The 27,181-nt window shown below is 36.7% G+C and overlaps 2 protein-coding genes across 9 annotated transcripts in view; one reads left to right on the forward strand and one right to left on the reverse strand.

Moving 5' to 3' along the window:
* The window catches only part of dclk2a (doublecortin like kinase 2a), an 87,619-nt gene extending 65,031 nt beyond the window's left edge, over window positions 1-22,588 (forward strand). Inside the window, exons 7-17 of the mRNA XM_088916920.1 lie at window positions 1,210-1,282; window positions 2,573-2,681; window positions 4,443-4,500; window positions 8,230-8,349; window positions 9,274-9,420; window positions 10,363-10,496; window positions 11,286-11,363; window positions 13,378-13,474; window positions 14,779-14,859; window positions 15,378-15,491; window positions 20,054-22,588. Coding sequence (XP_088773046.1) covers window positions 1,210-1,282; window positions 2,573-2,681; window positions 4,443-4,500; window positions 8,230-8,349; window positions 9,274-9,420; window positions 10,363-10,496; window positions 11,286-11,363; window positions 13,378-13,474; window positions 14,779-14,859; window positions 15,378-15,491; window positions 20,054-20,302 — 1,260 coding nt within the window. The 3' untranslated portion in view covers window positions 20,303-22,588. The remainder of the gene's footprint in view (window positions 1-1,209; window positions 1,283-2,572; window positions 2,682-4,442; window positions 4,501-8,229; window positions 8,350-9,273; window positions 9,421-10,362; window positions 10,497-11,285; window positions 11,364-13,377; window positions 13,475-14,778; window positions 14,860-15,377; window positions 15,492-20,053) is intronic.
* A 767-nt stretch (window positions 22,589-23,355) lies between these two features.
* Window positions 23,356-27,181, reverse strand: part of lrba (LPS-responsive vesicle trafficking, beach and anchor containing) — a 289,988-nt gene continuing 286,162 nt past the window's right edge. For all 8 annotated transcript variants that reach the window (XM_088910702.1, XM_088910752.1, XM_088910744.1 and 5 more), the window contains exons 55-56: window positions 25,581-25,732; window positions 23,356-24,929 (exon numbers count right to left, since the gene is read on the reverse strand). In XM_088910702.1, the coding sequence (XP_088766828.1) occupies window positions 24,839-24,929; window positions 25,581-25,732 (243 nt within the window). In that variant the 3' untranslated portion in view covers window positions 23,356-24,838. The remainder of the gene's footprint in view (window positions 24,930-25,580; window positions 25,733-27,181) is intronic.

Consider the following 27,181-nt stretch of genomic DNA (forward strand, 5'->3'; position numbering starts at 1 on the left):
AGTAGAATCCCACTCTCAGTGAGTTTAATTTTTAGTGATCACTTTTAATATATGCTGAAGAGAAACTGCATGAACCTTTAAGAAGTGCAGTGCAGTCAACTTAAAAGTACGTGAACTGTGCTTGGAAGTGACGTCCCAAGATACGATCAGACTTTTGATGTTATCAGGTTTAGAATGTTAAGTACAGAAAATCAATGTCTTTGGTCCATTGACTCTGCAAGGGTGATGTCCTTCATTAGATTGATGAGATGCTGAGTTGTGGAAAAGAGAAAAAGGTCCCAGGATTACTTTTTCTTTTATGAATTACCATTCCAAAAATGCAAGCATCAAAAGGTCGACAAGATCTAGGTTTGAAGAGACAGAAGCAATACAGTCAGAGTTAGTGACAAAATATAGAGCAATTTTGTGCATTGGGCAAAACGTGTTCAGTAATGAAACTGATGCAAAGAATTCCTCATTATTGTATTGCATGAAAAAGTAACATGAATGTCAATAATTTTTTAATAGTTTAAATATCCTGTTCTGAGTTCATTCTACCCTCTTCTTGTACTTTATTCTCTTAAGACTACTGAGACCTGATATGACTGCAACCAATGAGTGGATTAAAAATGTATCCATTAAAAACTCTTAAGCACTAAGTCTGCTTGTATGGTATTAGCAATCAGGTTATGACTGACAACTTCTTGGAAACACAAAAATCCCAAATCAGATGTAGTTTGTAAGATTGCTAGGAGTTCAAGTTCAGCAATGCCAATGTCTAGAGAGAGTAAAGGATTTGTCAGTATAATCTGATTTGCTGACATGTCTGTCATGGACTATGATAAGCTTGTTTTCTCTCTGTTGTAGGCTGTCTGAAATAGATGTGGTCAGCTCTTGGCTCTCTATAGAGCCTCTTCTATTTTAATACCTGTTAGTAGACTGTAAACCCCTCAGGACAGATTTCTAAGACAAACTTTAGTATAGAATTATTGAATGTATTATAAGGTTGGATTGTGAAAAGAAGTTATAGATGTATTTAACAACTTTTAAAATGTTTGTTCTTTTTCCTTTAACAGTTATGAAGTATGTTATTATAATTAATGTGCATGTTACTATAGTTAAAAATGAACTAGGTTATACTTATGGTATATTACTTGAGTAACTTACTACTACAATCTCATAATCTTTTTTTCTACAACTCTGAATGCTCCATGTTTTTTTGCTATACAGATTCCTCCCCATCATGGCTCTGCATCTAATGTGAATGGTGCTGCTGATCAAACCAATTGTTTGAGCCCTGAAGGTATCTATCCAGCGAAATGTTTCCTCTTTATACTGTAATCCCAGAGTCTTGGTTGTCTCACTGCAGATTGCAAGATTGGTTTCACATCTGGAATCATTATCAAATCCTATAGGTTGACTGCAGATTGCAGAATTTGCAGTGTGAACCAACCATGTAATAAATTGTGTGATATGAAGTGAAGTATACATAGTGTAGCACCAGTACTGATGGGCAAATTGTGTTTGAGCAGTGGTGTGAAGGATGCTCTCAAGTTAATTGCCTAATATTAAGTTTTTCCTATAAAGCACTGGGAGAAGAACTACACGTACTGTAGCTCAATATTTAATCCTTTTTCTTTTTCTATTTGTATAGCACATTGCAAGTAAATATTCATCAAATATGAGGCCGGCTGAACACCAGTTTAAGGTGCAAGACTATGTTGTTTCGCAACAAAATGTTATACTCTCTAGTCATACCGCAGACTTGCTCACTGACTTCATTGCAGTTGCTTATTTCCTTATTCTCTTTTACCTCTAGATATTTAGGAAAGCACTTTTGAGTTGGATTTTCAAGGATTTTGCTCCGGCAATATTTATGAAAGGCGTCTTAATGAAAACACACATTTTAGTTTTGCTGTTTTTCTATGTATTCTAAGATAACAGCATAGTAAATATCTATCTTCTTCAGTTGACACCCACAGGGAGCCTTAGGAAGTCAGAGAGAATAGGTGCTTGTAAACATGTACAGTATAAAATATTGCCTTTCAGGCTATATAATTCACCATCTTTTCCTGTCATTTATACTTGTCTCAGTAGGTCTGTCACCATTAATCATTAAGTAATAACACAACACTGCTGTATTTATTAGTAAATTGTTCTCTGAAGGAACTGAATAAGTACTGAAAATACAGTATGCTTTTAATCTTTTAAACATCAAATGTCATCCATGAGTCTTCGGGGATTATTTGATTTCTGAAGGGACACGTGCATTGAAGGGACTTTCTTTTAACCTGATGTCTTGATTTCCTTATGAATTATAATCAGAACTATAATTATATGTGCTAGGAGAATATTGGGGCCTACAGTATATAAACAAGTAAACTACTATTTTGTACTTTCATGATAACACTTGTCCCTTTCAACAGTACGAAAGGTCCCACAGAGATGTGATGTTAATGTCGATGACCTAAGTTTATTAAGGATATGGGTCTTACAGATCTCAGTGGAAACCTCACCAGCAGCTTCAAGCTCTCATTTTTAAGCCCTGTTCTGTATGACTTCTTGTCAGTTTGTAATGCCATTTTCTCTTCAGCAGTTAATGGGAACAAGTGCTTGCCAGCTTCAGTAATCTTTGACAAATACAGGATTGGGAAGGTGATTGGGGACGGCAACTTTGCTGTTGTGAAGGAGTGTGTAGAACGGTGGGTGAAGTCTCAAGTTTCTTTGGTCCTTCTTTTTCAATCTTTCAATCTTCTGTGCACTTCTAGTTTTGAAGTTGATAGACCCCCTGAACTATGTTGAGTAAAAGAAAAAATCATTGTATTTTGTTACAAGGGTGTTAAGTTATTTAAGAGGATAACATTTATATATAGTTGAATTATCATCACCATCATCATCACATCATTTTTTTAATAGCTGCTTAACGGCATGACCCTCCAATTTAGGGTCACGGTGGCCCAGGGCATATCCCAGCAAGCAACGGGTACAAGGCAGGACACACTCTGGATGGGATGCCAGTCCATCACAAGGAACACACAGACACATGAGAACAAACTCACACCAGGGCCAAATTTACAGAAGCCAAATAACCTACCAGTATTTCTTTGGACAAGCATCGTGTAGAAAGAAGAGGGGAAACTGAAAATCTTCTTGACATCCAAGTGTGTTTTGATAGCTTTAAAAAGTGTTAGTAAGCAGTAAGATGAAGTAAGGTGCAGAATAAGCAGGTAAGGAAACATAATTCCTGCCATACTGAAGAAGCTAATTGATGAAAAAGACTTGATCAGGTCTTCAGTGCTGATGAAACTGAGCTATTTTGGAAGCGTTTGCCAGATCGATAAGAATCTTTAAAAATATTTTTTCTATCATTTTTTAACAATTTTGTTTTTAGATTGACATTGACAGTGTATATTTATTTTTGCTGACATCAATTGTACTTCTATTACACCCGGACGGGTAAGAGTTCCCTATCCTCAGTTTCCACAGGGAAAGTCAGCCCATATTTTATATCTGTGACCAGACAACATATCCATCCCCTGCACTGCAAAGGATTCCTTTTTCTCTGAGCCAGCCTCAAGATTTTCAACCAAGCTACAGTATAACAATTTCACTTTATTCTGGTTTCTTGTGTTCATTATAGGTGAAAAAAAGAATGTTAAAGGGCTTTCATATGTTAATTTGTGGCTTCGGATCCCCTTGTCCTATTTTTCTCATGGAGAAAAAATCAACTGCAAATTTACCTGAGTAAGGGTTTCCAGGAATGTAACCCTAGTGTTGGCAAGAGATTACTGACTTTTCCTGCATTCTCCATTGTACTGACAAAATGTAATTGATCATCTTGCATCTTGTAGACTATTGCTAACTGAAATTGAAACACTTTTCTCCATTTGACAGCAGTTTTTTTAAGTCACTACTTTTTTTACAGACTACCGTGACTCTCATCAACCGAGACAATTACATCTCTGGCATTTGTATAATTTACAATACAATTTTTGTAATGTGTGTAATTTACAATTTAATGTGCACAACAAATGTGCACATTTTTGATTCTTCTATTTACATGAGTGAGAACAAAATCCATCTGCACAAGTAAAGGTTTATTCCATGCAGAAGAGAAAAGAAAAAACAATTCAGCTGTGGAGCCTTCTTCGGGTATCAGTGGAGCCTTCTTCAGACACCTGAAGAAGGCTCCACAGACAAAACATTCTTTCCTTTCTTCTCTTTTCAGCATGGAATAAACCTTTACTTGTTCCTTTGCAGCCTACACTTGCTGACGCAGCTACCCACCTGAACTACAAAATTCATCTGTACCATTTCTGATTTTGTTTTGTAAAGAGACTGAATCATTCCTAAACAATAATTTTATGTATGAGTGCCTTTAAGGTGAAAATTATAATTTAAATGTGTAGTCAATTAGGCACATATGTCTTGCTTGTTTGTAATCACACACACTTTGTTTTCAGGTCCACTGGAAAGGAGTTTGCACTGAAGATAATTGATAAAGCCAAGTGCAGTGGAAAGGTAAATGACATCTGTACTAGATGAACATGAAGGTATCTAATGGAAATTTAGGAGCACTGATTTTCAAAGTATAAAATAGAAATGTAGTAAATGTAAATGTAATAAAATGTTTTGTTTTGCAATTTGTTAATGTGCAATGACTTTCATGCTGTTTTTTTATATCTTTTGGAAAATCTTTTCATCAAATGTTTACTCTTTGCCTCTTGTCATTTGCTTTTACTGCTCTGACAAAAAATGTTTGTTTTTTTTTATTTACACATATTTGTGGTAAATCAGTGCAGGGACGTTTTAAATCTAAATAGATTACCAAGACTGGAAAGAATGCTTGCTCATTCCTGAAACATGCATAGCAGTCAGAGAGAAAATGTATGACAACTTGCTGTGCTGCTGTTTGATTTACACAATAAAGTCCATTTCAGCCCAGGTGGTCCATCTCCTTAGGACACCATCATACAGATTTTGTGCCCTTATAAAGATGCCCAGAGTAACTGATTTGTTTCATGTCATAGAGAAGGGAAACTGGTATTAAAGATATTAAGCACAATCATATACAGTGGTGTGAAAAAGTGTTTGCCCCCTTCCTGATTTCTTATTTTTTTGCATGTTTGTCACACTGAAATGTTTCAGATCATCAAACAAATTGAAATATTAGACAAAGATAACACAAGTAAACACAAAATGCAGTTTTTAAATGAAGGTTTTTATTATTAAGGGAAAAAAAATCCAAACCTACATGGCCCTGTGTGAAAAAGTGATTGCCCCCCCCCCCTGTTAAAACATAAATCAACTGTGGTTTATCATATCTTTGGAAAGCTGAGTTCAATTTCTCTAGCCACACCCAGGCCTGATTACTGCCACAATCAAGAAATCACTTAAAAAGGACCTGCCTGACAAAGTGAAGTAGACCAAAAGATCCTCAAAAGCTAGACATCATGCTGCGATCCAAAGAAGTTCAGGAACGAATGAGAAACAGAGTAATTGAGATTTATCAGTCTGGAAAAGGTTATAAAGCCATTTCTAAAGCTTTGGGACTCCAGCGAACCACAGTGAGAGCCATTATCCACAAATGGCGAAAACATGGAACAGTGGTGAACCTTCCCAGGAGTGGCCGGCCGACCAAAATTACCCCAAGAGTGCAGCGATGACTCATCCAAGAGGTCACAAAAAAACCCACAACAACATCCAAAGAACTTTAGGCTTCACTTGCCTCAGTTAAGGTCAGTGTTCATGACTCCACCATAAGAAAGAGACTGGGCAAAAATGGCCTGCATGGCAGAGTTACAAGACGAAAACCACTGCTGAGCAAAAAGAACATAAAGGCTCATCTCAGTTTTGCCAGAAAACATCTTGATGATCCCCAAGACTTTAGGGAAAATACTGTGTGGACTGACGAGACAAAAGTTGAACTTTTTGGAAGGTGTGTGTCCCATTACATTTGGCGTAAAAGTAACACAGCATTTCAGAAAAGGAACATCATACCAACAGTAAAATATGGTGGTGGTAGTGTGATGGTCTGGGGCTGTTTTGCTGCTTCAGGACCTGGAAGACTTGCTGTGGTAAATGGAACCATGAATTCTGCTGTCTACCAAAAAATCCTGAAGGAGAATGTCCGTCCATCTGTTCGTGACCTCAAGCTGAAGCGCACTTGGGTTCTGCAGCAGGACAATGATCCAAAACACACCAGCAAGTCCACCTCTGAATGGCTTAAGAAAAACAAAATTAAGACTTTGGAGTGGCCTAGTCAAAGTCCTGACCTGAATCCGATTGAGATGTTGTGGCATGACCTTAAAAAGCGGTTAAGGCTCGAAAACCCTCCAATGTGGCTGAATTACAACAATTCTGCAAAGATGAGTGGGCCAAAATTCCTCCACAGCGCTGTAAAAGACTCATTGCCAGTTATCACAAACGCTTGATTGCAGTTGTTGCTGCTAAGGGTGGCCCAACCAGTTATTAGGTTTAGGGGGCAATCACTTTTTCACACAGGGCCATGTAGGTTTGGATTTTTTTTCCCCTTAATAATAAAAACCTTCATTTAAAAACTGCATTTTGTGTTTACTTGTGTTATCTTTGTCTAATATTTCAATTTGTTTGATGATCTGAAACATTTCAGTGTGACAAACATGCAAAAAAATAAGAAATCAGGAAGGGGGCAAACACTTTTTCACACCACTGTATGTATATTTGCTATACAAATATTACAAATATACAGTGCTACAGTATGTATCCATCTAAAATGTCTTTTCTCCATCTGAACCCTCTGTTTACTTTTAATTTTTACTTATGTACCGTGCTTTATATCTTTGTGTTGTTGAGGGGGAATATTGTTATGTAAAATCCTGGGTTCGGTGTAGGGTTTTAGGCATTCATATGAAGAAAAACAGAGCTTTCACTGGCTGACTATCAAACTTTACTCCCCCCCTCCCCCCCAGAAAAAAAAAACTAGCAGACCAAAAAATGAAGAAGAAGAAAGAGAATAACGGACGCAGTGCAAGCCTGCTTTCCCTCCTCAACCGTCCACACCAAACTTTTTCACGGGTCAGAGATTAAATAACACTTCACTCACACTAAACAAACAACAAACAAAATACTGAATATGTTAACCCAAATATGTCTCACAGTCGTTTTACCTTTTTCTTCTTGCATTATAACATAAGTTTGAGACTGGTAAACCTTAATATGCAGTCTTTTGTCACTGCTCTTACGTTCAATAATTTTATCAAGTTTAATTTCTCTTTAATGTGTTTTTTCCTCTGAATACTTGAATGTTTTTAGAATGACTGGAGGAGTCAAATTTTTTGTGCATACACTCTTCGTCCATCTCCCTTGTACAGGAGTGAATTTGATTAGCACTGCTGAATATATTTAATTTATTTATATATCCTCTCCCTGGGTTATATAAGACTCAATTTACATAAATTTGGATTAATGTAAAAACCTCCCACAGGTCCAATAAAAAAAAATTTCAAGTTGTGGAAATTTTCCGTTCCAAGTGAAACGGTGAGTTCCCTCCACTGATGAATAACACATAGTGAGTCTAAGAGGGTCACCATCAGCAGCGTGTGTGCTAATTACTGAACAGTAAAGTGTAGGTTAATCAAATTTACAGTATTTATAAATTCATTAAAAGTTCATTCTCTAGCATTTTTTATTTGTTTATTACTTATTTAAAAAATATGAATAATTTAAGTGTATGCTATATGTGGTGTTTAATTCTAATTGGACACCAAATAATTCAAATTGTTCTTACCTATACTGGAAATATGTTTAAAATATACAGTACAGTTTAAAACATCTTTCCATTCTTTGTTATTCCATTTATCTCTAAATATACTGTATAAATTGGGGACGTTTGCCTTCTCTGGCTCTACTTCATGGGCTGCTAGCTTCACCTATATTCTCTCTCTTGCTCTCTTTCTGATATGGTACCTGTTAGCCAAGGACATTAAATCTGGAAAACCTGCAGTTCTGCTCTTCTCTCCCTCCTTTCTCACTCACAGACACATCTAGGGAAAATAAGGGAGGATCACTGCAGTATCATGAATGGTCTTCTCTATATATGTTCACGCAACAACTAAGAACTAAGAAAGTGTTGCTTCCGATCCACATAAAATTTGATCACTTAAAGACTTGTGTAAAGTTACAGGGGGAGTGGAGGTTAATGCAACATGTAAATGTATTAGGCCAGTGATCGCTTGCAGTAAGTGGACGGGTTTGCTTGTCTGTGATCAGGAGCACCTCATTGAGAATGAAGTGGCAGTGCTGCGGAAGGTGAAGCACCCCAACATCATCATGTTGATCGAGGAGGTGGACACCGCAACAGAGCTGTACCTGGTGATGGAGCTGGTCAAGGTGAGCCCGGGCTGGTGATATCCCGCTCAGCCATGAGACAGTGGAGGATCCTTTTAGATTCCATAAAGCTCAACCGACAGATGGTTTTTACTTGCATATATATTTAGATTTAGATTTGTTAGTTGCTTTTATTATTTTTGTTTTACTAGTGTATAAAGTAGAGTGCGTAGGAAAGAAAGTGGTTGCTGAACAATGCAACAGCGCCGGGAATTCAATTTTTCCTCTCTGTTTTGAGCAATTTTTTTGAGCAACATTTACATTTCTAGTACAGTATTTCTAGTCATTTCTAGCTCTTAACTGCTGTAAGAACTGGTGCATTGTTCTGTGTTTCTTTATCTTAAATACAACAATAAATACAGCAATGTTGCACGTTTTGTTTAGGTAAATGTAGGTAAAACCGTTCTGTGTAATTGCAGATTTCTCACACAAAGCAAACATTTTTCACTAAGTGGTTTAATCACTACTTGTGACAACATTTACAGCCCTTTTTTACTTAATGAAAAGAGGTGGTCTTGTAACCACTTTTGATTGTCTTCTGGTTTGAAATGTAATTGAAAACAAACCCTATACTGTATGATTTACGACCAACATTACTGCCCATAAAGCCTCGGTTAAGTGTACAGTATGTTCTTAACTGTTTAAAATCATTTTTTTTATTTTATAAGTATATAATAGTTTCCTACTTGTTTTTAGCATTGTTATTAAAATGTATTACATACTTTAGCATATTTAAAAAAAAATCAGACAGAGTTATACTGTAGATTCTATAGTGGATATTTTCATGTTTGTTGCTGTAGCCTGTATTATTAATAAGTGTATTTACACTACAGCAAAAGTTATATTAAAGAAACTCATACACATTTCTAAATCATTCATGGTTGCGGTGAAGAGGTTTTGTCACAATTGAAAGCCTGTTTCGCCCAGGGAGGGGACCTGTTTGATGCCATCACTTCCTCAACGAAGTACACGGAGAGAGACGCCAGTGCTATGGTTTACAATTTGGCCAGCGCCCTCAAATACCTGCACTGCATGAACATTGTGCACAGGGACATCAAGCCGGAGAACCTCCTGGTATGTGTATGGACAGAAGTGGGGCCAGTTCAGTTCTAGAGCAGCTTTTCCACCAGACATGTTTTCCTGAAGACTTTCCTGAAGATCATGCAGCCCAATTTTTGGCCTCCTCTCCTCTGTACCCTCTCATATTATGGATGCTGTTAAGTAAAGCTCATTATTACCACACTGACATCTGACCGCAACGGAGGTATTAGGACTCTGTTCTGAACTTTAAACCTTGGATGGGAAGCTTTAACTATTCCAGGAAACACCATATAAATGAGTATTCTCCTGATCATCTTTGTAAATGGGATTTGTTTTCACTTGTTTTCAGTAGTCCATCAATTCTAAGGGTGAATGCTGTGAGTGGGGTGATGTAATTAGTGGTGTACCACAGGGATCTGTACAAGGATCACTGCTCTTCCTAATTTAAATCAACGATATATAACACCTGCTCTAGTTTCAGGTATAGATAAGAAATGTGTCAAGTTTGTAGACATTACCAAAACAGGAAGGCCCACCAAACACTGTAGAAGCAGCAGATGAAATTCAAAAGATGTAGATAAAATCTAAGGCTTGGCTAAGTTAGTTCCTTAATACTAAACATGCTGGATGGGCTGAGTGGCTCATTCATAACCATTCTTAATCTTAAAAAGTATGTTTCAGCATTATAACAGTGATCATAAAACATTATTGATTATATAATGGATATTGGCATCAATTCTGATGTGCTTTAATGATGTGCATAGCACTGTAAAAATGAAAAATAAGAATAGCATTAATATCATCAATGTTTTATGCAATGACAGTTTCATTTGGAATCAATATATGCCATTTATAAAACATTATTCATTTTCATGCACTGATTTGCAAGCTTCGTGATTTCCTCATTGAAGTACCTGAGTTTAGTGTTACTGCACTTGACAGCCTCTGATCCTGGAATCCTTTGCCTCTCTGCAGGTGTGTGAATATCCAGATGGCACCAAGTCTTTGAAGCTGGGAGATTTTGGCCTGGCCACAGTGGTAGAGGGACCTCTGTATACTGTATGTGGGACCCCCACCTATGTAGCTCCAGAGATCATTGCAGAAACAGGGTAGGAACAGAACTGAGGCCTCAATTCAGCTTCAGCATTCCTGAATTGAGCTACCACATCTCTGATTGTACTGTATATTTCCACTACATTGTAAAAACGTATACTCTTGCTTTACACTGTTGGAATTAAGTAATGAACATACAGTATTGTTTTACAGACATCAAATTAAGAAATTCCTGGAAACCTATTGCAGTTGAGGAGCCTCCAGTTATAGCATTATTTTGTGGTTATTTATTAGTTGCTAGCATTTATAGAAAGAAAAATACTTGTGAGTAGTTCCAGCAAAATGTACAGTACGAAGCCTGATAAATTCAGACATATTAATGATTAAAATGTTGAGTTTTTAATAAATTCATTTTTTTAAATTGAATTAACTTTGATCGTATTTTTAAAATTATACTACATTGAGTGTTTTGTCAGTCAGGTTAAATTGTTCATCTGGTCTTTCTTTCTAATGTTAATGTTTTCAAATGAAAATAGCAGCAAGAAATGGGGAGCTTGAGCGACAATGTATTATGTTATGAAAATATGGATGAATTGTCTGGCATAACAACAAGACAAAACTGGGAAATCAGGTATTGTACCAGCCAGCTTCAGCGTCCTTTACAGAATACCCAGCATGACAGAAAACAGAGCCTTCAAGAGACGAACCTGAGATATTTCTCAATTCATGATGTGAGCCGTCATCTGCTCAGCATCCCTGTTATTACTACTGAGGTTTATATTCCTTTCGAATATTCTTTTTATTCATACTCTGTATGACAATGTTCTAACACTTGTTTTATACAGCTATGGTCTGAAGGTGGATATTTGGGCTGCTGGTGTCATCACATATATCCTTCTTTGTGGCTTCCCACCATTTCGAAGGTCAGTTGTTCTTCCTGTTGTGCAAAAAAAGAACAGCAACACTTCTTGGTTTAACCTCGATTCCCTTTCCACAGGCAATTATTATAAAAAGGGAATTAAAAATATGTGTGTTAAGTTCAACCTTCATTACACGAATGGCTCATGCTAGTAACTAAAGATTATAACACTCCCACTCGGGCTCATCTTTTGAATCTAGTATGAGAACTGAAGAGTAATTCAGTGAATCTAATACAGTTTGTGAAATCCTAAGTTCATCAAAATGGAATCATCTCAACTGTACGCTGTGTAGAAATAACACAGATGTTTTATTTCAGATCACTGTTTGCGAATCCACATTTTATAAGAAACCTTCTAAAGCTGGTTCTGTTTTGGAAATCTGCTTTTTAAAAGCACTGTTTTTATGTCAGCTTTTTGAATGTTTTATTCTCTGTTAAAACTGATATGTTTAAAATATAAAACTTGAAGAAGGCCTGTATGATAATTAAATCAATTAGCTGAGTCAACCCACTCATAGTCTTAAAGGCTTACTTTTTATCCCACCATTCAGAATCCCAGTGAAAATCTACATTGCTGAAATGGCATTTATTTTGCTGACTCTTTTACAACAGTAACACAGTCTCCTGAGTAATTTGGATTCTCACGATGGGTGTAGAAGCACCAAAAATTAATGACTTAGAATCAGTGGAAATGTAAATCACAAGCAGGGTAAAAAATGATGTGAAATCTGAAAGTGCTATGCAAATACTGTGTACTGGGTAGTTGAATTGTAATTATACATTCTATAAGGATTATTTATACTTGTTTATTTATACTGAAAAACAAAAAAGTAATTACCACATTAATATTCTTTTAGAAAAAACATGAAAGTGTATTAATTTTTCAAACAGTTTCTCCCATCAAACTAACACTGTTGTAATTTAGTAAAAAGCCAATAAAACCTTCAGTGAGACAGGTAAAACAGAAAAATATTGTAAGTCAGAACGGCTCCAATGAGTGAGTTAATGGACAGGGAAGGTGTAAAAGTACGTTTTGCAAGATAAGATATTGTATGGGGCTATTTGCAATAACCAGTACTTTGCGCCACTGAGCACTGACCACAGTCAAGAGAGAACGAACCAGTTAACCAGAAGGACAAAAGGCCTAGGACAAAATGGAGAAATCACTAAAAGGAAACAGATTGTTTTGAGATTTGTGACTAGTCATTTCTTAAAAAGCAAATGTTTAAGTTGCAGCTCTATATACATTTTCACAATAAGAAACTGGTTGAGCTGGAATTAAAAATATGTGGCTCCCATTAGAATAAGCACAAAGACGGCTCAAAAGATTATTAATCAGAGAGTGTTACAATCATATGAAACCTGATTTATTACATTATGTCAGCTCTTCTATGAAGCAGTATGTGAGAAGGCAGCAAGAAAGGATATTATCAGAAAGTTATAGTGTGTGCAGTAGAACACATTGTTTATGATGGTTTTTCTATGTTTCTATGTAGAGGCATAGTAAACATGATACAGTTATAAAAAACAATAAACAATTCCGTACTTCAGCATCAAGCTAGACACTGAGGATAGTCATTTTTAAGTGTAAGAATATTTTTCAATTATGATTATCATATTTTCAAAATAATTATATCCCAGGTTAATTCAACAAAATTAAAACATAAAACAAAAGTAAAAATGTGAAAGAAGAGGGTTTTCAAATGGTTGCACTTTCCTTACAATTTGCAAGACCTTGATCCCTTTAAAGTGTCATGGAATGAAGTTTTGCAGGATGGTGAAAACTATTTTGATTAGCACGTCTTAAGGAGATGATGAAGTCTGAGTGGATAAAAGTAAAAAGCAGTGCACTATTGTTATGGTGTGTGTGCTGCTAAAGTATGGATAATGTTAGAACGTATTTGTTAATATACAGTTCTAATGAAATGCATTCATATTCACATTATCCTGAAATCCTTGTAATTTAGTAATGTACAGGTATATGTGTATTTTTGACCTACTGCCCTCTGTCTCCGCAGTGAGAACAATCTTCAAGAAGATCTTTTTGACCAGATTCTCATTGGACATTTGGAGTTTCCCTCTCCCTACTGGGACAACATTACTGACTCTGCTAAAGTGCGTATTTTAACTTAAAGCTGTGCTCAGAAGCTGAGTGCTTTTCACATGGCCTACTCGGTTTCAGAGTCTGTATCAAGTAGTTTTAATCTGAGTTAATGTCCCTCTCATATAACACGTCGAAGCATATAATGTATAGTTCCAAAGGGATCCAAATAATTAATTTCAATCCCATAGTGATTCACAGTGAAACAAATATAATTCATTTTATGTCTCAAGAAAAAAGCAATTAACTACAGTTGCATTCAACACAACTTCAGATCCTCTTCTTTATTTCTTAACTACAGTATGTTGCTTTGCTTAAAATGCCATTATTTATCATAATCACAAGTAACCACAAATCACAGCATGCCCTGTGAAGCAACATTCCTAATTAAAGTATTTTCTTATAAATATAGAGAAACAGAACTGATCTTTTGTGTCCTTCTTGCTGAAAATGCCTGCAGTGGTAGTTTCCATTACATAAATGTTCCTGTCCCCAGGCCCCTAATGTAAAAAAAATAATCTTAGTTTTAATTTATAGCTGTATAAAGAAATTGAGATTGGATCTGAGAAATGAGGCACTTCTGAGTCCTGGAGCTCTGTGTGAAACCATCCTGAGACAGTGCTGTATAATGCTACATTTAATAACCTCTTCACACATCTCATGTTAAATGTGTTTTGAAAATGTTTGTTTCAGTTACAGTACCCCTAGCAAGTGAATGATCCCAAAAAAGAAATAGTTACTACAGTGTATTCAAATATGAATTCTGACAAAAATGAGGAAAAAGGAATAAAATCACCTACATTTAGACATTAAATAGATCACTGTGACTGACATAAAGCCCAAAGGAGTCTAATAATGTAGTCGCATTTTGAATTGTGAATGTGTATAACTTAGTTACCTGAAGATGAGGATGGCACAATGGCGCAGTGCTTAGCATTGCTGCCTCACAGCACTGAGGCCCTGGGCTCAATTCTTGGGGTGCTGCTCTCTCTGTGTTTGTGTGGGTTTCCTCTGGGTGCTCCAATTTCCTCCCAAACATAGTAAGTTAATTGGTTTCTGGGAAAATTGGACCTGGTACTGTATGCGTATCTGTGTCTGTGTGTCTCCCCTGTGATGGACTGGTGTCCTGTCCAGGGTGTAGCCTACCTTGTGCCTGTTGCTTGCCAGGTTAGGCTCCAGCTCCCCCCAGCAACCCTGTACTGACTAAAACTGTTTAGAAAAAGGATGGATGGAGATAGGAGAGCAAGTATAACCCTACTCATTTCTCACCTATCTTGAGAGTCTTTCTCTTTAGGGTCCCATTTGCTTTTTGTTGCAGGAACTGATAGGCAGGATGTTGCAGGTGAATGTTGAAGCTCGGTACACGGCTGAGCAGGTCCTGGCTCACCCCTGGGTAGCTGTAAGTATTTGAGCCCTTCTGAAAACCAGAGAGCAGTTTTCATTTTGGCCTTTGGCTCAACCAGAACATTACGGGATAGGCTCTTCCTGAGGTCAGCTTTTAAGCTCTTTTAACATTTGGAGTCAACAATGAATCAATGAATTTGATTTTCATTAAAAAATGCTTATTTTGTAAAGTCCAGTCATACATACAGTAATTGAAAACTGTAATAAAAACAAATCACAGGGAAACAAATACAGCAGCAATGAAAATATAAAGATAACAAAAGTGTCATTAATGTAAATAAACAATGTTCTGAAGTTGAGAATAATATAAAATGCAACTGCAAAATGAGAAATAATTCATTAAAAACCCTAATGCAGCGTGTATTCAGTTCTGACTGCACTTCATTCCCGTTGCTTCACATCACCATATACTGTAACTAGCGGCTGAATTTTGGCACTTAAAATGGCCCTATCAGTGTATTTGTGCTCTGTGAGGGACTATGGCTGTGCTAACAGGTGTTTGTCACCCTGCAGGATGATGCTGCTATGGAGAACAACATGAAGATGGAAGTCACAGGTAAACTAAAGAAGCACTTTAATGCAGCACCAAAGCAGAACAACACTACAGCTGGTGTGTCTGTGATAATGGTAAGCACAAGATTACTGCTAGTCTCATAGGGCCCTAGGAAATTGAGCAAAAATGCTTGCAAGCATTTCAGCTCACTTGAACAGGAAAATAGTTTCTACTTGTAAAGAAAATACTATGCCTGTTCCATGGTTCTTAGAAGATTGTGCTATGTGACTGATTATAATTAGTCTCCAGAAACAGAACTGTCATTCTAGTAACAGAGATCAAATTGATCAGTCTTACTTTTTATCTAAAAGAGCATCTTTTTGTGATAAAGATTTTCTCAAGATTCTTTACTGTGCCTTTTAAAAGTATTCAGGTCCGTTAGATGTCTTGTGGTTAGACATTTTGTGAAATTAGAAAATGACGCACATTTTTCAAAAAAAATATTTTATTCAAAATCTGAATGCTCAAAACTAATCACTTCTAAGGCTAAGATAAGTTCAATTTTCATTCAGCCTTTCATGGCTGTACGTTTTAAAGCAACAAAATGTGAAAACTGTAACGTCTGAATACCTTTGCACGCACCGTACGTGATCATCAACTGCATTAATTGAGATAGTGGCATCTTCCATTGAGCTGGAGAATATGATTTCTTTTTGTAATTAGAAGATGTAGAATTCTTTTTTATGGAACAAAGAAATTGTTAATATTTTCCCCTCAGATTACTATTACTAATTTATAAAAGATGCACATCAAATATTGGATTAGGAATTCATTTATTTGTTTACTGTAGCTAAGAAGTTATTAAATTAAAGCCTGCTGTCACATAGGATCTGTCACATAGGAAGATAGGTTTAGTGGTACATTTATTCCATTATTGTATAAAGCATGCATTACACAGCTGGTTAGTTTGCTTGGTAGAGACAATATTGCTACCAAAGAGATATGTGTGAAACTATTGAAATTAATGGTAGTTTACAGTCTATTGTACACATTTGTTTTCACTCTAACTCTAATTGTCAGTTATATTCAATACAAAAAGTTAAAAAATACTTAAATGTAAAGGGATTATATATTTGGGCCATAAAAATGTCTTGGTTTGTTTCTGAGTGATTTCACCACGACTTCTTTGTTAAATCTGTTACAAGCCAGATGACAAAAAAGGAACATTCTGTACAAGTAACAAAGTACTATTGTGTATTGAATCTAAAAATTGGAATAGTAAAACAGTAATTTTTCTTTCAATGGAAAGGGAAGTCTTTAGCTGAAAGATGATTATGATTCCTAAAGGCACAGGCACAGATTGTGTCTTGTTTATCATCCTCTCCCTTTCTCTTTGTTAAACCTAGGTTTCTCATCCATACTTCCATGTTTTATTTTTGCTGTGGAACTTCCATAATCTCTCCTCTGGATGTAGAAGAAGAAGGCTCACTATCCCACCCTCTTTTTCTCTTTCAGGACCTTCATCTTAGCAGTAGAAAAACTACTGAGATAGTTGCAGTAATACCACCATCATTCACTTAGTCCATTTCATTCCTACTAATCAAATAATCCATTTGCAAGCATTTTCATGCACCTTCCTTCTTTGTGAACTGTCTTTGTTGTCCCTGTGCCTTTTATGAATTTTTATTCATTCAGTGAGTGAATTATCCATTTACAGCCAGCTAGGTTAGCTTTGGTTGAGGCTGGAGTTCACACCTTTCTGGCAGCATGGTTTAGGTAGCAGGCATTTCCGGTTTGTAAAACAGAAATTGCAGGATACAGACCATTGGTGAATGGGAGGCAGCGGTTTCATATGGATCTTCAAAGCAATTATAAAGATTGGGAGGTGGGAATGGGAGGTCGCATTAGCTGCAATTTGCTCACTGACCTGACACTGACAATAGGAGTTCATTATTGTTGTAAATTTATATAAATAGATAAGACTTTATTGATCCCGAAAGGAAATTGATAATTGATTGAAATTTTATTTGACAGTTTGAACTGTAAAGGGAGAAATGCAAGCTTCCTCTCTTCCCCACACTTCCAAGACTGCAGGAAAAAACCCGGAGCCGAACCCTTGGTACACAACGGCCTTTCCTTGTGACAATTACAATAACTTAAAATAATGACCTGAACCTCTAACTCTCCAGCAGTCTCCAGTCTGCATGGCTTGCCCCTTGTATATCTGTCACAACACTCTATAGCCTTGTGGGTTATCCCCTTTCAATGCCAGGTTTCTGCCTCAGTCTAATCTTGGCCATCAGGGCTACTGTTGGTCTCATTCACACTCTTTCATGCTGTTTGATTTGAATTAATGTGAATTATTATGTGTTAATTTTATGTTTGTTTTCTGTCAGACTGTTGCTGCTGTTTTTCTTATTATTTTAGAGTTTGTTTTTGGCTGTGCAGTTTAATTTGCGCACGCTAGGTTGCAGAAATGTCCTTACTCCTGCTAAAACCTCCCTTAATTCAAAGGGGGATGACTTCCATTTGCCTCCTTCTATCACTCTCTAGTCAAGCAGTAAATAAAACAATTCAACCAAGTGGCACTTGTAACCTGTGGTTTGGTGCCACCTTGTGTTGAGTGCTGGAGTTGCACAGCACAATTAGTTTTTCCGCGAGGATGGAGATGGAAGCAAATTAATTTATATGTTGCCTAATTTTGTAAATTGCATAAATGACAAATAAATCCCCATGCTTCACTGGTATTTGTAGGATTTCAAATGCCTAATAGTCCTGAGAAGTGTGTTTATAACTGTGCGTATGTGAAACGTATTTGTTCTGCTTTGAGTAAGACTAGTTTCTGTCCCTTTGCTTTCTCCCTCTTGCCCCCTTCCAATGCCTGCATTGCTATCCTCTGATTAGCTCCAAGGCCATGGTATGTACTAACATTCATTGCAGTGCTGTTGTTCTGCTGCTCAGTTCCAATAACAGAGTTTTTCTGAAAAGGGGGAAAATGAGAAATTATTCTGAAGCAGAAATTACAGACTAATTTTTCGTCTAAGTATATATGATGTTCCATAGCACAGTAGGCTGTAATCCATCACCTTTATAACCCATGTTATAAAAAGTGAATACTATATGCATGAAACAAGCCTAGAATTTCTAAAGGATTAAGAGGACAGTTAGAGACCAATGTATATTATCACATCACTTTCAATAACCGCTTGGGAGTCAAGCTGGAGCCTTTCCCTGGAATTGATGGACATAAGGCAGGGTACACTCTGGATGAGACGCCAGTCCATCACAGGCCACACACAGACACAACCGCACCATGGCCAACTTTTCCAGAAGCCAATTATCCCACTAGTATGTCTTTAGACTGTGGGAGGAATTCAGAGCCACCTGGAGGAAACCCATGCAAACGCAAGGAGAACATACAAACTCTGTGGAGATAAAACTCCAGGAATTGAGACCAGGGCCCCACAGGGCTAACCACTGTACGTTTTTTGTACAGAAGATTTTTTCTAAATACTTTAGGATGGCTTGGTAGTCACTCACAGTTGCCTGGATAGTAAAATGGGAACAGTCTGGGCTTTTGTTTTGCACTGTAGACTGTTTTTGTTTTCTCTCTACTATGAATACTTGGATGCTGTTATACCAGACCTTTAACATAGCTTCTCAGGTAAAACAGTCTTGTACTGTATGTGTCTGGGCCTATTTGCTACCAAGTGTTTTATAGAAGGTGACGTCACTCACCTAGATAGTGTTAAATTCTCTTGTGGCGATAAACCTGGCCTTCTCCACTGTTTGGTGAGCTGTGCTGTGTGGTAGTGAAACTGGAGGTGTTCAAATTGTGGCACCTTTATAGCCAAGGCCATTGCATTCCTGACACCATGGGTCAATTGCAAAGCAACGCATTTCATATTGTGATATAATATTGCAAAAAGACAAATTTATTTCATATTATGTGATATGAAATCTAGTCAGAAGAGTTTCAAGGTAAACATCTTTCATGTGCATTTGTAAACTTACATATCATTAGCATGCGTAGAAAATCATTAAAAAGCAGAAAGAAATATGAAATTGCTCCCAGCATTAACAATTTTTAGTCATTTAAAGAAGCATTAGGAAGGTGTGGAGTGAAAGAGACTAAGCTCTTTTTGTGCCGTATATCACTGACATTTCTCATTTTCCCCTAAAATTGCATGTTCAGCAATGAAAATATGATTTGCTTTGTTTTGGGTCAGTCTACTGTAAAGAAAGAAAAGCTACAGTACAGCCATCCTACATGTGTTGGTGTTCATGTCATTGGCTTATTCATTTAGTATGAAAGTTAATGACAGTGCACAGTTCACAGGAGCAAATCCTAACTTTGCATGTCCCCACACACTGTATACTTCTGACAAGAGGAGTCTGATATCTTGTTAGTACCCCCCCCATAACCCACTCTTGATGTCACTTATGAATGGTCATTAAGACAGCGAGCTGACCAACTGCAAACGCTCTTCTTTCCTCATGGCAGTTTGCGGTTTCAGGACCCCTCTTGGTTTTCTAGACATGAGAAGGACACTGGTGATGTGCTCTGTTTCTACTGTAGATTGACCCTGGAGGTTTTGTTTCTTCTTACTTAAACTTGCACCTCCACTCCACCTTCCGGGCGACTGACTGGTGCTTCCTGTGTTCCCCTTCCCCGCCCTCTTGTGCCTCTCTTCAGAACACGGCTCTAGATAAGGAGAAGCAGATCTTAGTCAGCAAGCGCGGTCAAGAGGCCAGTGTGGGCAGATCTGGGAAGAAGTTTCCACCCACGCAGCCCGAGGACCCCAAGACTCCCAGCACCGTCTCTGCTGCCTGCCTCACCGCCTCCACTGAGTCTACCCAGCAGTCCTTGCCTTCTCCCTCCACTATTACCCACATCAGCATGGCGAGTGGCCCTGAGGCTGAGGCTGAGGCAGGGGAGCCCTGAGACACTGGGGATCCCCCAGGAAAGCTGAAGGAAGCACGCTGCTAGAGGGCTGAGTGACCCCCATCTTCTCTTCTTCCTGATCTGCTTCTCGCATGTAGAGGCTAATTGTTCTGTTACAGTGAACCTGCTCCTTCTGAAGCTGGCCACTTCTGAGGGTTTGCTCTAGCACAGTGAACTTAAATGTTTTATCTTATTTTTCAAGACTCAATATTGTGTTTTGCTATTTGACATATAAAAAGGGTTCTCCCCAGGCCTATTCAGTTGCGTCCCCCTGCTCTTGCATAACTGTAGAGTTGATTGTACTGGTGGCAAGAAAAGTATGTGTAACCCTTCTCTTTATATCTTGTAAATCTAAAAGTACCATTGAAAGAACAATGATTATTTTGTTGAATAACAGCGAGAAAAACATTTTAAAAGTACCCAAAAAGAAATGAAGGGAAAACTGAAAGAAAAATATCTATCTTTTGTGTGTTGGCTGCAGAGCACAGAGGGAGCGCACATACCTCTTGCTTGTGCAAGGAAAGTGCAGCACCTGTTTGTCCCAAAGTCCAGTGGAGGGCCAGTGTGTCTGCAGCTTAGTCAGGCCTCTTGAAAGCTGGAGCACTTGAAGATCTGGGAGAAGTTGTTCAGCTGGTCCTGTAAGTCAATAACGAGCTTAATCAGGGTGGTAGAAGCCCAGCTGAAATGAAACCCTGCAAACAAACTGGCCCTCCAAGATCAGGACTGAATACTTGATTTGATCTAGGAGCTTATGCATTTTGTGTGTGAGTAAAGACAGTTTTTCTTCACCAGAGGGCGCCATTCACGAGCAAGATGGAGATGCAATCAGGAAAAAAAATGCAAAGCGAGGTAACTCATACAGAGCTAACCAACACTGGTGAATGATGACCTTGCCTGATAAAAAGTTAAAATCTTCTTTCCGCATTGGAGTAACAAAGGTATACACATTCTGCAAAAAATTGACTGGATTTGTATACGTGAATTTACCATTTTGGAAAATACAGGGCACGTGCAGTAGCAGATAGAGCAAAAACCCTTGAACTTGCAGATTCTTTATACAGTATGTTCAAATGTTGATTTAGTTGCACCTTTAACACTGTATGTAATTCCTTATATGAAATATAAGCAATTATATATTTTTTTTATAATTACCTGGAAGATGATTTTGTACTGCTACTGTGCCCAGACATGATTTAATGTAGACCATGGTACTGTAGATCTGAGTTTAATGGAATGCTGTTTAAATCTGGTCCCAGGGCTAAAGAAAATTCCTAGGGAGAACCCTAATATACACAGATATAATCTGCGGGTGGAAAGGAGGGTTAATATGGTTTCATATAGGTTTTCTAAAATATTTCAGATTATTTCCCCCCCCCCCCCCAATTGTACATAATTAAACCAACTGTTATGTACTATATACACATGCTAGATTGTGGGAATATGAAATATGATTTAAATTTCTTTAAATCTGAAGAAAGAAAGATCTTTGAAGTTATTTTTAGTTCTGAATTAATACATATATACATTACTTCAAGAAATAGTCAGATCTGGACACTTGCTCTATCATGCTAACTATACAAACAAAAATAGAGGCATACATAAAAAATGCAAATAGGAAAAAAAAACAGTAGAATGAAAGACTATAAAGTTGGTACAAGCCCTGTAAATGTGCATACACCTGTCTGAAACCATTGTTTAGACCGGAGGAAGAAAAAGTGATGGTCTCATTTATGAGCTGAATAAAGGTATTTATTTGTACAAACTAAAAAAAATAGGTTGCTATAGAGTTTAAAAGTTTTTTTTTTTGCTGTATTTAAATTTTATTTTTTGTTCCTGTGTAGAAGTTTCTGCCTCTGAATTTTAAATGGTTTAAAACTAACACTATGCTTGAATGGCTATTGTTAGCTGCATGTCGCATTCTCTACTACATCCCAACATAAATTAGTAGCATAAGAAACCAGGCAAAACAATCATCTGGTATAGCCTGTCTAGCTTCCAGAATCCAACTTCCTGTCAAGTCCTTTTTGGTTGTTCATTTTAGATGTACATATAGCAGTTTGGCCTATTTGACAAACCCTAAGTCCTATTTCACCCTGAGATCCTGACTTTAGAGAACATGTGGATGAGTGAAAGAACAAAAATATGATTACTTTAGAGCTCAGCTTACTAGGCTCTGATCTTCATTTCTCTTTAGGGTACATTATTTTTGTTGGTTTTACTGCAATCTTTTATAATGTATTAGGACAATAAATCTGAGAACTTCATGCAATAAAATCTCTCCTGAAAGACTCAATGTATTCTTTTTATTTTGTTGAACAATACCATGCACAATTTTGGGATACAGTATGTCAATAATGTATAAACTTACTGCTGGTTTATCATAGTATTGATTTTTAGCAAACATAAGGGAAATCATTTTAACCAAAATATTTCAAAATATTACAAAAAAGAGGTTATAAAACAGTTTTTTTCCTCTATTGGTTATGTCAGAACTGAAGATCCTTTCTGGCACTTCCAGCATACAATACATCAGATTCTGAATATTGAGGTTTTAAATGATCTTATAATGGAAACATTAAGCAGGCTTAAACTTGATATGAAACCAGCTGTATAGTACATTACCATCGTCTTACTAGAAAAACTTATTTGCCATTTTTTCCTTTAATTCAGCTGCACTGTTTGTACAGTATTTAATACTTATTGCACATTCCAACTAATCAGCTGTTTTTTTCTTTAATTTGTTCTCGATTGGGAATTTATAGCAGAACAGTGTTGAATCTCTTTAGAATGGAGTGAACACTGCTTATTAACTGATTGATTTTAATGAGTCAGTCTAAGAAACAGTGTCACTTACAGAGGAGGTTCCAGATAATTTTACAAAAGGATTTTTTTACCCAGATCTGCAGTACATCAGGTTATGGTCTGATTTTTTTTTTTGTTTTGTTTGGCATTATTCCATTTCCTTCCATTTTTTTAGGCCCAAAAAACATTTTTATGCACAGCTTATTAGTTATTCCTGACTTCATAAAAACAAATAAAACGATACACAGATATTTTTCAGTTACAAATCCTTTTTATTGTTTAAACTCATCACACATCAAAAGACCTCATTCCAAATCAATTACCAAAATATTCAGTGATACATAAAAATACAGTAGTCTTGGAGTTGCATTAATAACCAGGTATTTGATTTTTTTTCCACACTGGTCAAACAAGATTTTACAAAAAGAATAAACTGATATGGAATGTTTATCAGTCGTATTTTGACAACATTAATGAATCCACACATTATGGGATATAGACAGACCAAAGTTGATGCACATCTTTCACAAACTTTTATATATGCATATTTTTTTTAACCACAAGCATTGCAGAAAAAAGGTAACAGGCTCCCTCTGATATGTCTTTGCTTATTCAGACTAGTGCTGAATCTTTCCAAGGAGACCCATGGCTGTGAACTCAGTGGTACACTGGTAACACTGAACACTCTGAAGAGCCAGTGCTGACTGGATGATACCGTTATGCCAAGACCGGCTCTACTACTTACTCCCAGACTAAAAAAACGTTTTATACATATGTTATATCAGTTTACAGGATGACTAATCTTTTGTATAAACTGGTCACCTGAATTTACAAGAATGTGATTTACTGTGCAAAATATTTAATGTTATTAATTTTTCCCTAAAATAATTTTGAGATTTAAAAATACCCCCTTTGAAAAAGAGAATCCATTAACTACCATTGAATTCTTTATGACCACATAAGCTCTTAGTGCTACAGTCCTAGGTCTTGTCTCCTATTTTTATTTTAGAAGTAACGATACTTATGTTGATACTTGACATCTGTTATCTGCAGTACAAATCATGCATACAAATGTAAGATATATATGCTGTTTTAAAAAAGAGGGATTTTTTTTTTATTTTTGAGCATAAAAAGATATGTAAAAATAAGAAATCCCTTATCATTTGCCTTTTTGTGGCAGTCTAACAGTGCTTAGTCTGATATCTTAATGAACAGAGCGTTTATCAAAACCATCTCAGAACAGAATATTGCTCTTTCCCAGGCATCTTCAGTGGCAGTAGAGTATGACAAGGTACCACAACGCTTATGAAAAATGTGATCAAACACAAACTCAAGTTTTTTTTTTCCATATCACATATTTTGAACCCATTTCCCCAAGTAAGCAAATATAAGCAATTTCTAAAGACAACCAAAGCAAATATAATTAACTATTGACCAATCAAACCCTTATTTGTCTTACACAGAGATCAAAATAGACTTTTACAGCTAAAAAATAGACTTTTTCATACCTATAGAACCCAGTCCTAAGATTTGTATTATGAAATTCAATAGGATCTACAAAATATAGCATTAACCATTTAAAAATAGGTTGCTTCTTTTGACAGTTTGTAAGTTACATTCAGGAAAATGTATATAGAGTAGTGCCTTTATTAACATGGCAGGATTGCAAATTGATGTGCACACTTATTCACACAGCAATTGTTTAGAGCTAGTCCTGATCCTTGAGGTTTTCCTTCAGTATCTAGTCTGATATTCGTGGTGCCATCTATTAAAATCATTGTAAAACAGTACTATACTTCCAGATGCCATGCCGGTAATTATGCACCTAGAACAAACAAGGGAAAAAAGATCTTAATTATGTGCTCACATGGAGTAGCAAAGAAGTGAATAATAACATTTAAGATAACTATGCACAATTCCTATTCTTAGAGTATTGTTTCGATGCTAAACTGCAGTCACTGAAACAATACTCAAGTAAAAATAATAGTATAAGTAAAAATAATATTTAACAGAAAAGAATTTTCAATATCCAAAGACACATGGGACCAGCAGTCAATAAGCAAACCAGTGTATGTACAGTATGAACCTATTAGATGTTATTTTACTGTAAAAACATCATGATACATTACTGAAAAGTACAATGCTGAGTCTGCTTGATCAAAATGTGTGATCAAGTAGAGGCAATGTCTTAGTTCCCAGGGGCCTTAACTTAAACAACATGGGTCCTTCACAGGTTTAAAAATATTGCTAGTCACTGTTCCTGCTTTTTTCACTTTTCAATTTTTAGTACTGGATTTTTGTAGCATTGATGTACATTTAAAATGAGAAAAAAAGCAAGTCACTAAGATGAACAGGCTTCCAAGCACAACAGTAATATTTAAAAGTAAGAAATATTTCCAAATAAATAAATGGGTCCTTGTAAGGACTGATGTATCATACAAGCACTACTAGTTTGAGCTGTGCCATCATCTCTTACCTTTGGTCATGTGACATGGCCATTGACCTGATCCCAGCATCACAGCCTGGGTAGGTGAAGAGTTGTTTGAGGTCATGAATCTGCCAGACGGTGAGCACTCCGCCTTCCCCACCTGACAGGAGGTACTGTCCATCGCGACTTAACTGGATAGCCTAGGGGAACAGAAAACTACTAACTTCACATATACAGTTGACATGGCAAACAGAAAAGTAATCCAAACCATTCAAAGCACTAGAACTGAATTCCGTCAAAGCCACACTCCACTCTAAAATTCTTCAGAACTTTTAAATGGTACTTTGACTGACATGATGCAAGAGGTTCAAGTTCATTATTCAAATCTGCCTTAATCTAATTTAGAATGTTTTTTTTATTACAATTATACAACATAGAATTTGATTCACTAGCTAGGAAAGTACAGAACATAACATTTAGTATTTGCTTTGCAAAATATACTGGGTCACTGCCTCTTTCTTTCGTAGAGACCATTCACTCATGCTTTGAAACTCTGTTCTAAATAAACATGCAGTATTTTTTATGAGCTCTAGAGTCTAAAAACGTCTGCCTGCTGCTGCATAGTTCTAGATTCACCAGAATCTAGAATAGCAACAATTCCACCTTTCCATGCCCATCAACTCAGAGGTGAAAGAAATATTTGCTTCAGACTTTCCACAACAGTCCTTGGCTCAAACTATCAAATTGAAGTCCTGGAAGGCAAAAGGCTTTACAACATTTTGTCATCTGCCAAAAAGGGCTGAACATTTTTTTTTGACTGAAGGACAAGTCAGCATGTAGAGGGATCTCAGCCAAGGAGTGGACCTCTTGAAATGCAACAGTGGGGTTTCCTACTGAGAAACACCAGAGTGGAGATTTATCCTGGTCATCTGGTTTTCTAGGTGCCATAAAGCCTGTATTAAAATTTAAGGGGCCCTAGAGAAACCAGTGTAATGCAATATAGTATATATGATAACATACACGCTGCATATAGATTTAAAACTTTGGCCACAGCCTTCTTTGCACGTTTACCAAGTTTGCAAGTGCTAAGTACTGTGCTACTCTGATAAATGGGAAAACAGCTCACGATTAATAGTTCTTGGATACATTTGCAGCACTTTAAGATGTGAATGAACCCAATGGTATTTAAAGTTATTTGTGACATCACAATGAATTATTCTATAAGCTTGCTCAAATGTGTATATTTATATTTTTGCAGCACACAAAATACTGTAGTAAAACACCATTTAAGTTAAAGCAGGTGTTTCCAGCCCTGTTCCTGGGGAACCCCAGCCCAGTTGTTTTCATTGGTCACCATTGAATCATAAATTCACAACGACTTGGAACAATTTCACTGTGATCAATTAAGCAGGCCATTTGTTACATTAAGTAATCTAGAGATCGTAAGAGAACAAAAACATTGATTGAGAACACCTGTAAATTCCAATGGCAAGCTCCACAGTTCTCTTAATTAAACAGATTACATGATGAATAATTTACAGGTGTTCCCAATTTTAAGAAACAGGTGGGTTGGGGCTCTTGAGTACTAGGGTTGGAGACTACTCAAAGGACGTATGTTAATTTGCTTCTTCTTAGAGTGCCCAGCAATC

Source organism: Atractosteus spatula, chromosome 1 (genome assembly GCF_055471065.1).
Source record: "Atractosteus spatula isolate fAtrSpa1 chromosome 1, fAtrSpa1.hap1, whole genome shotgun sequence".
In the NCBI taxonomy this organism is placed as follows: Eukaryota; Metazoa; Chordata; class Actinopteri; order Semionotiformes; family Lepisosteidae; genus Atractosteus; species Atractosteus spatula.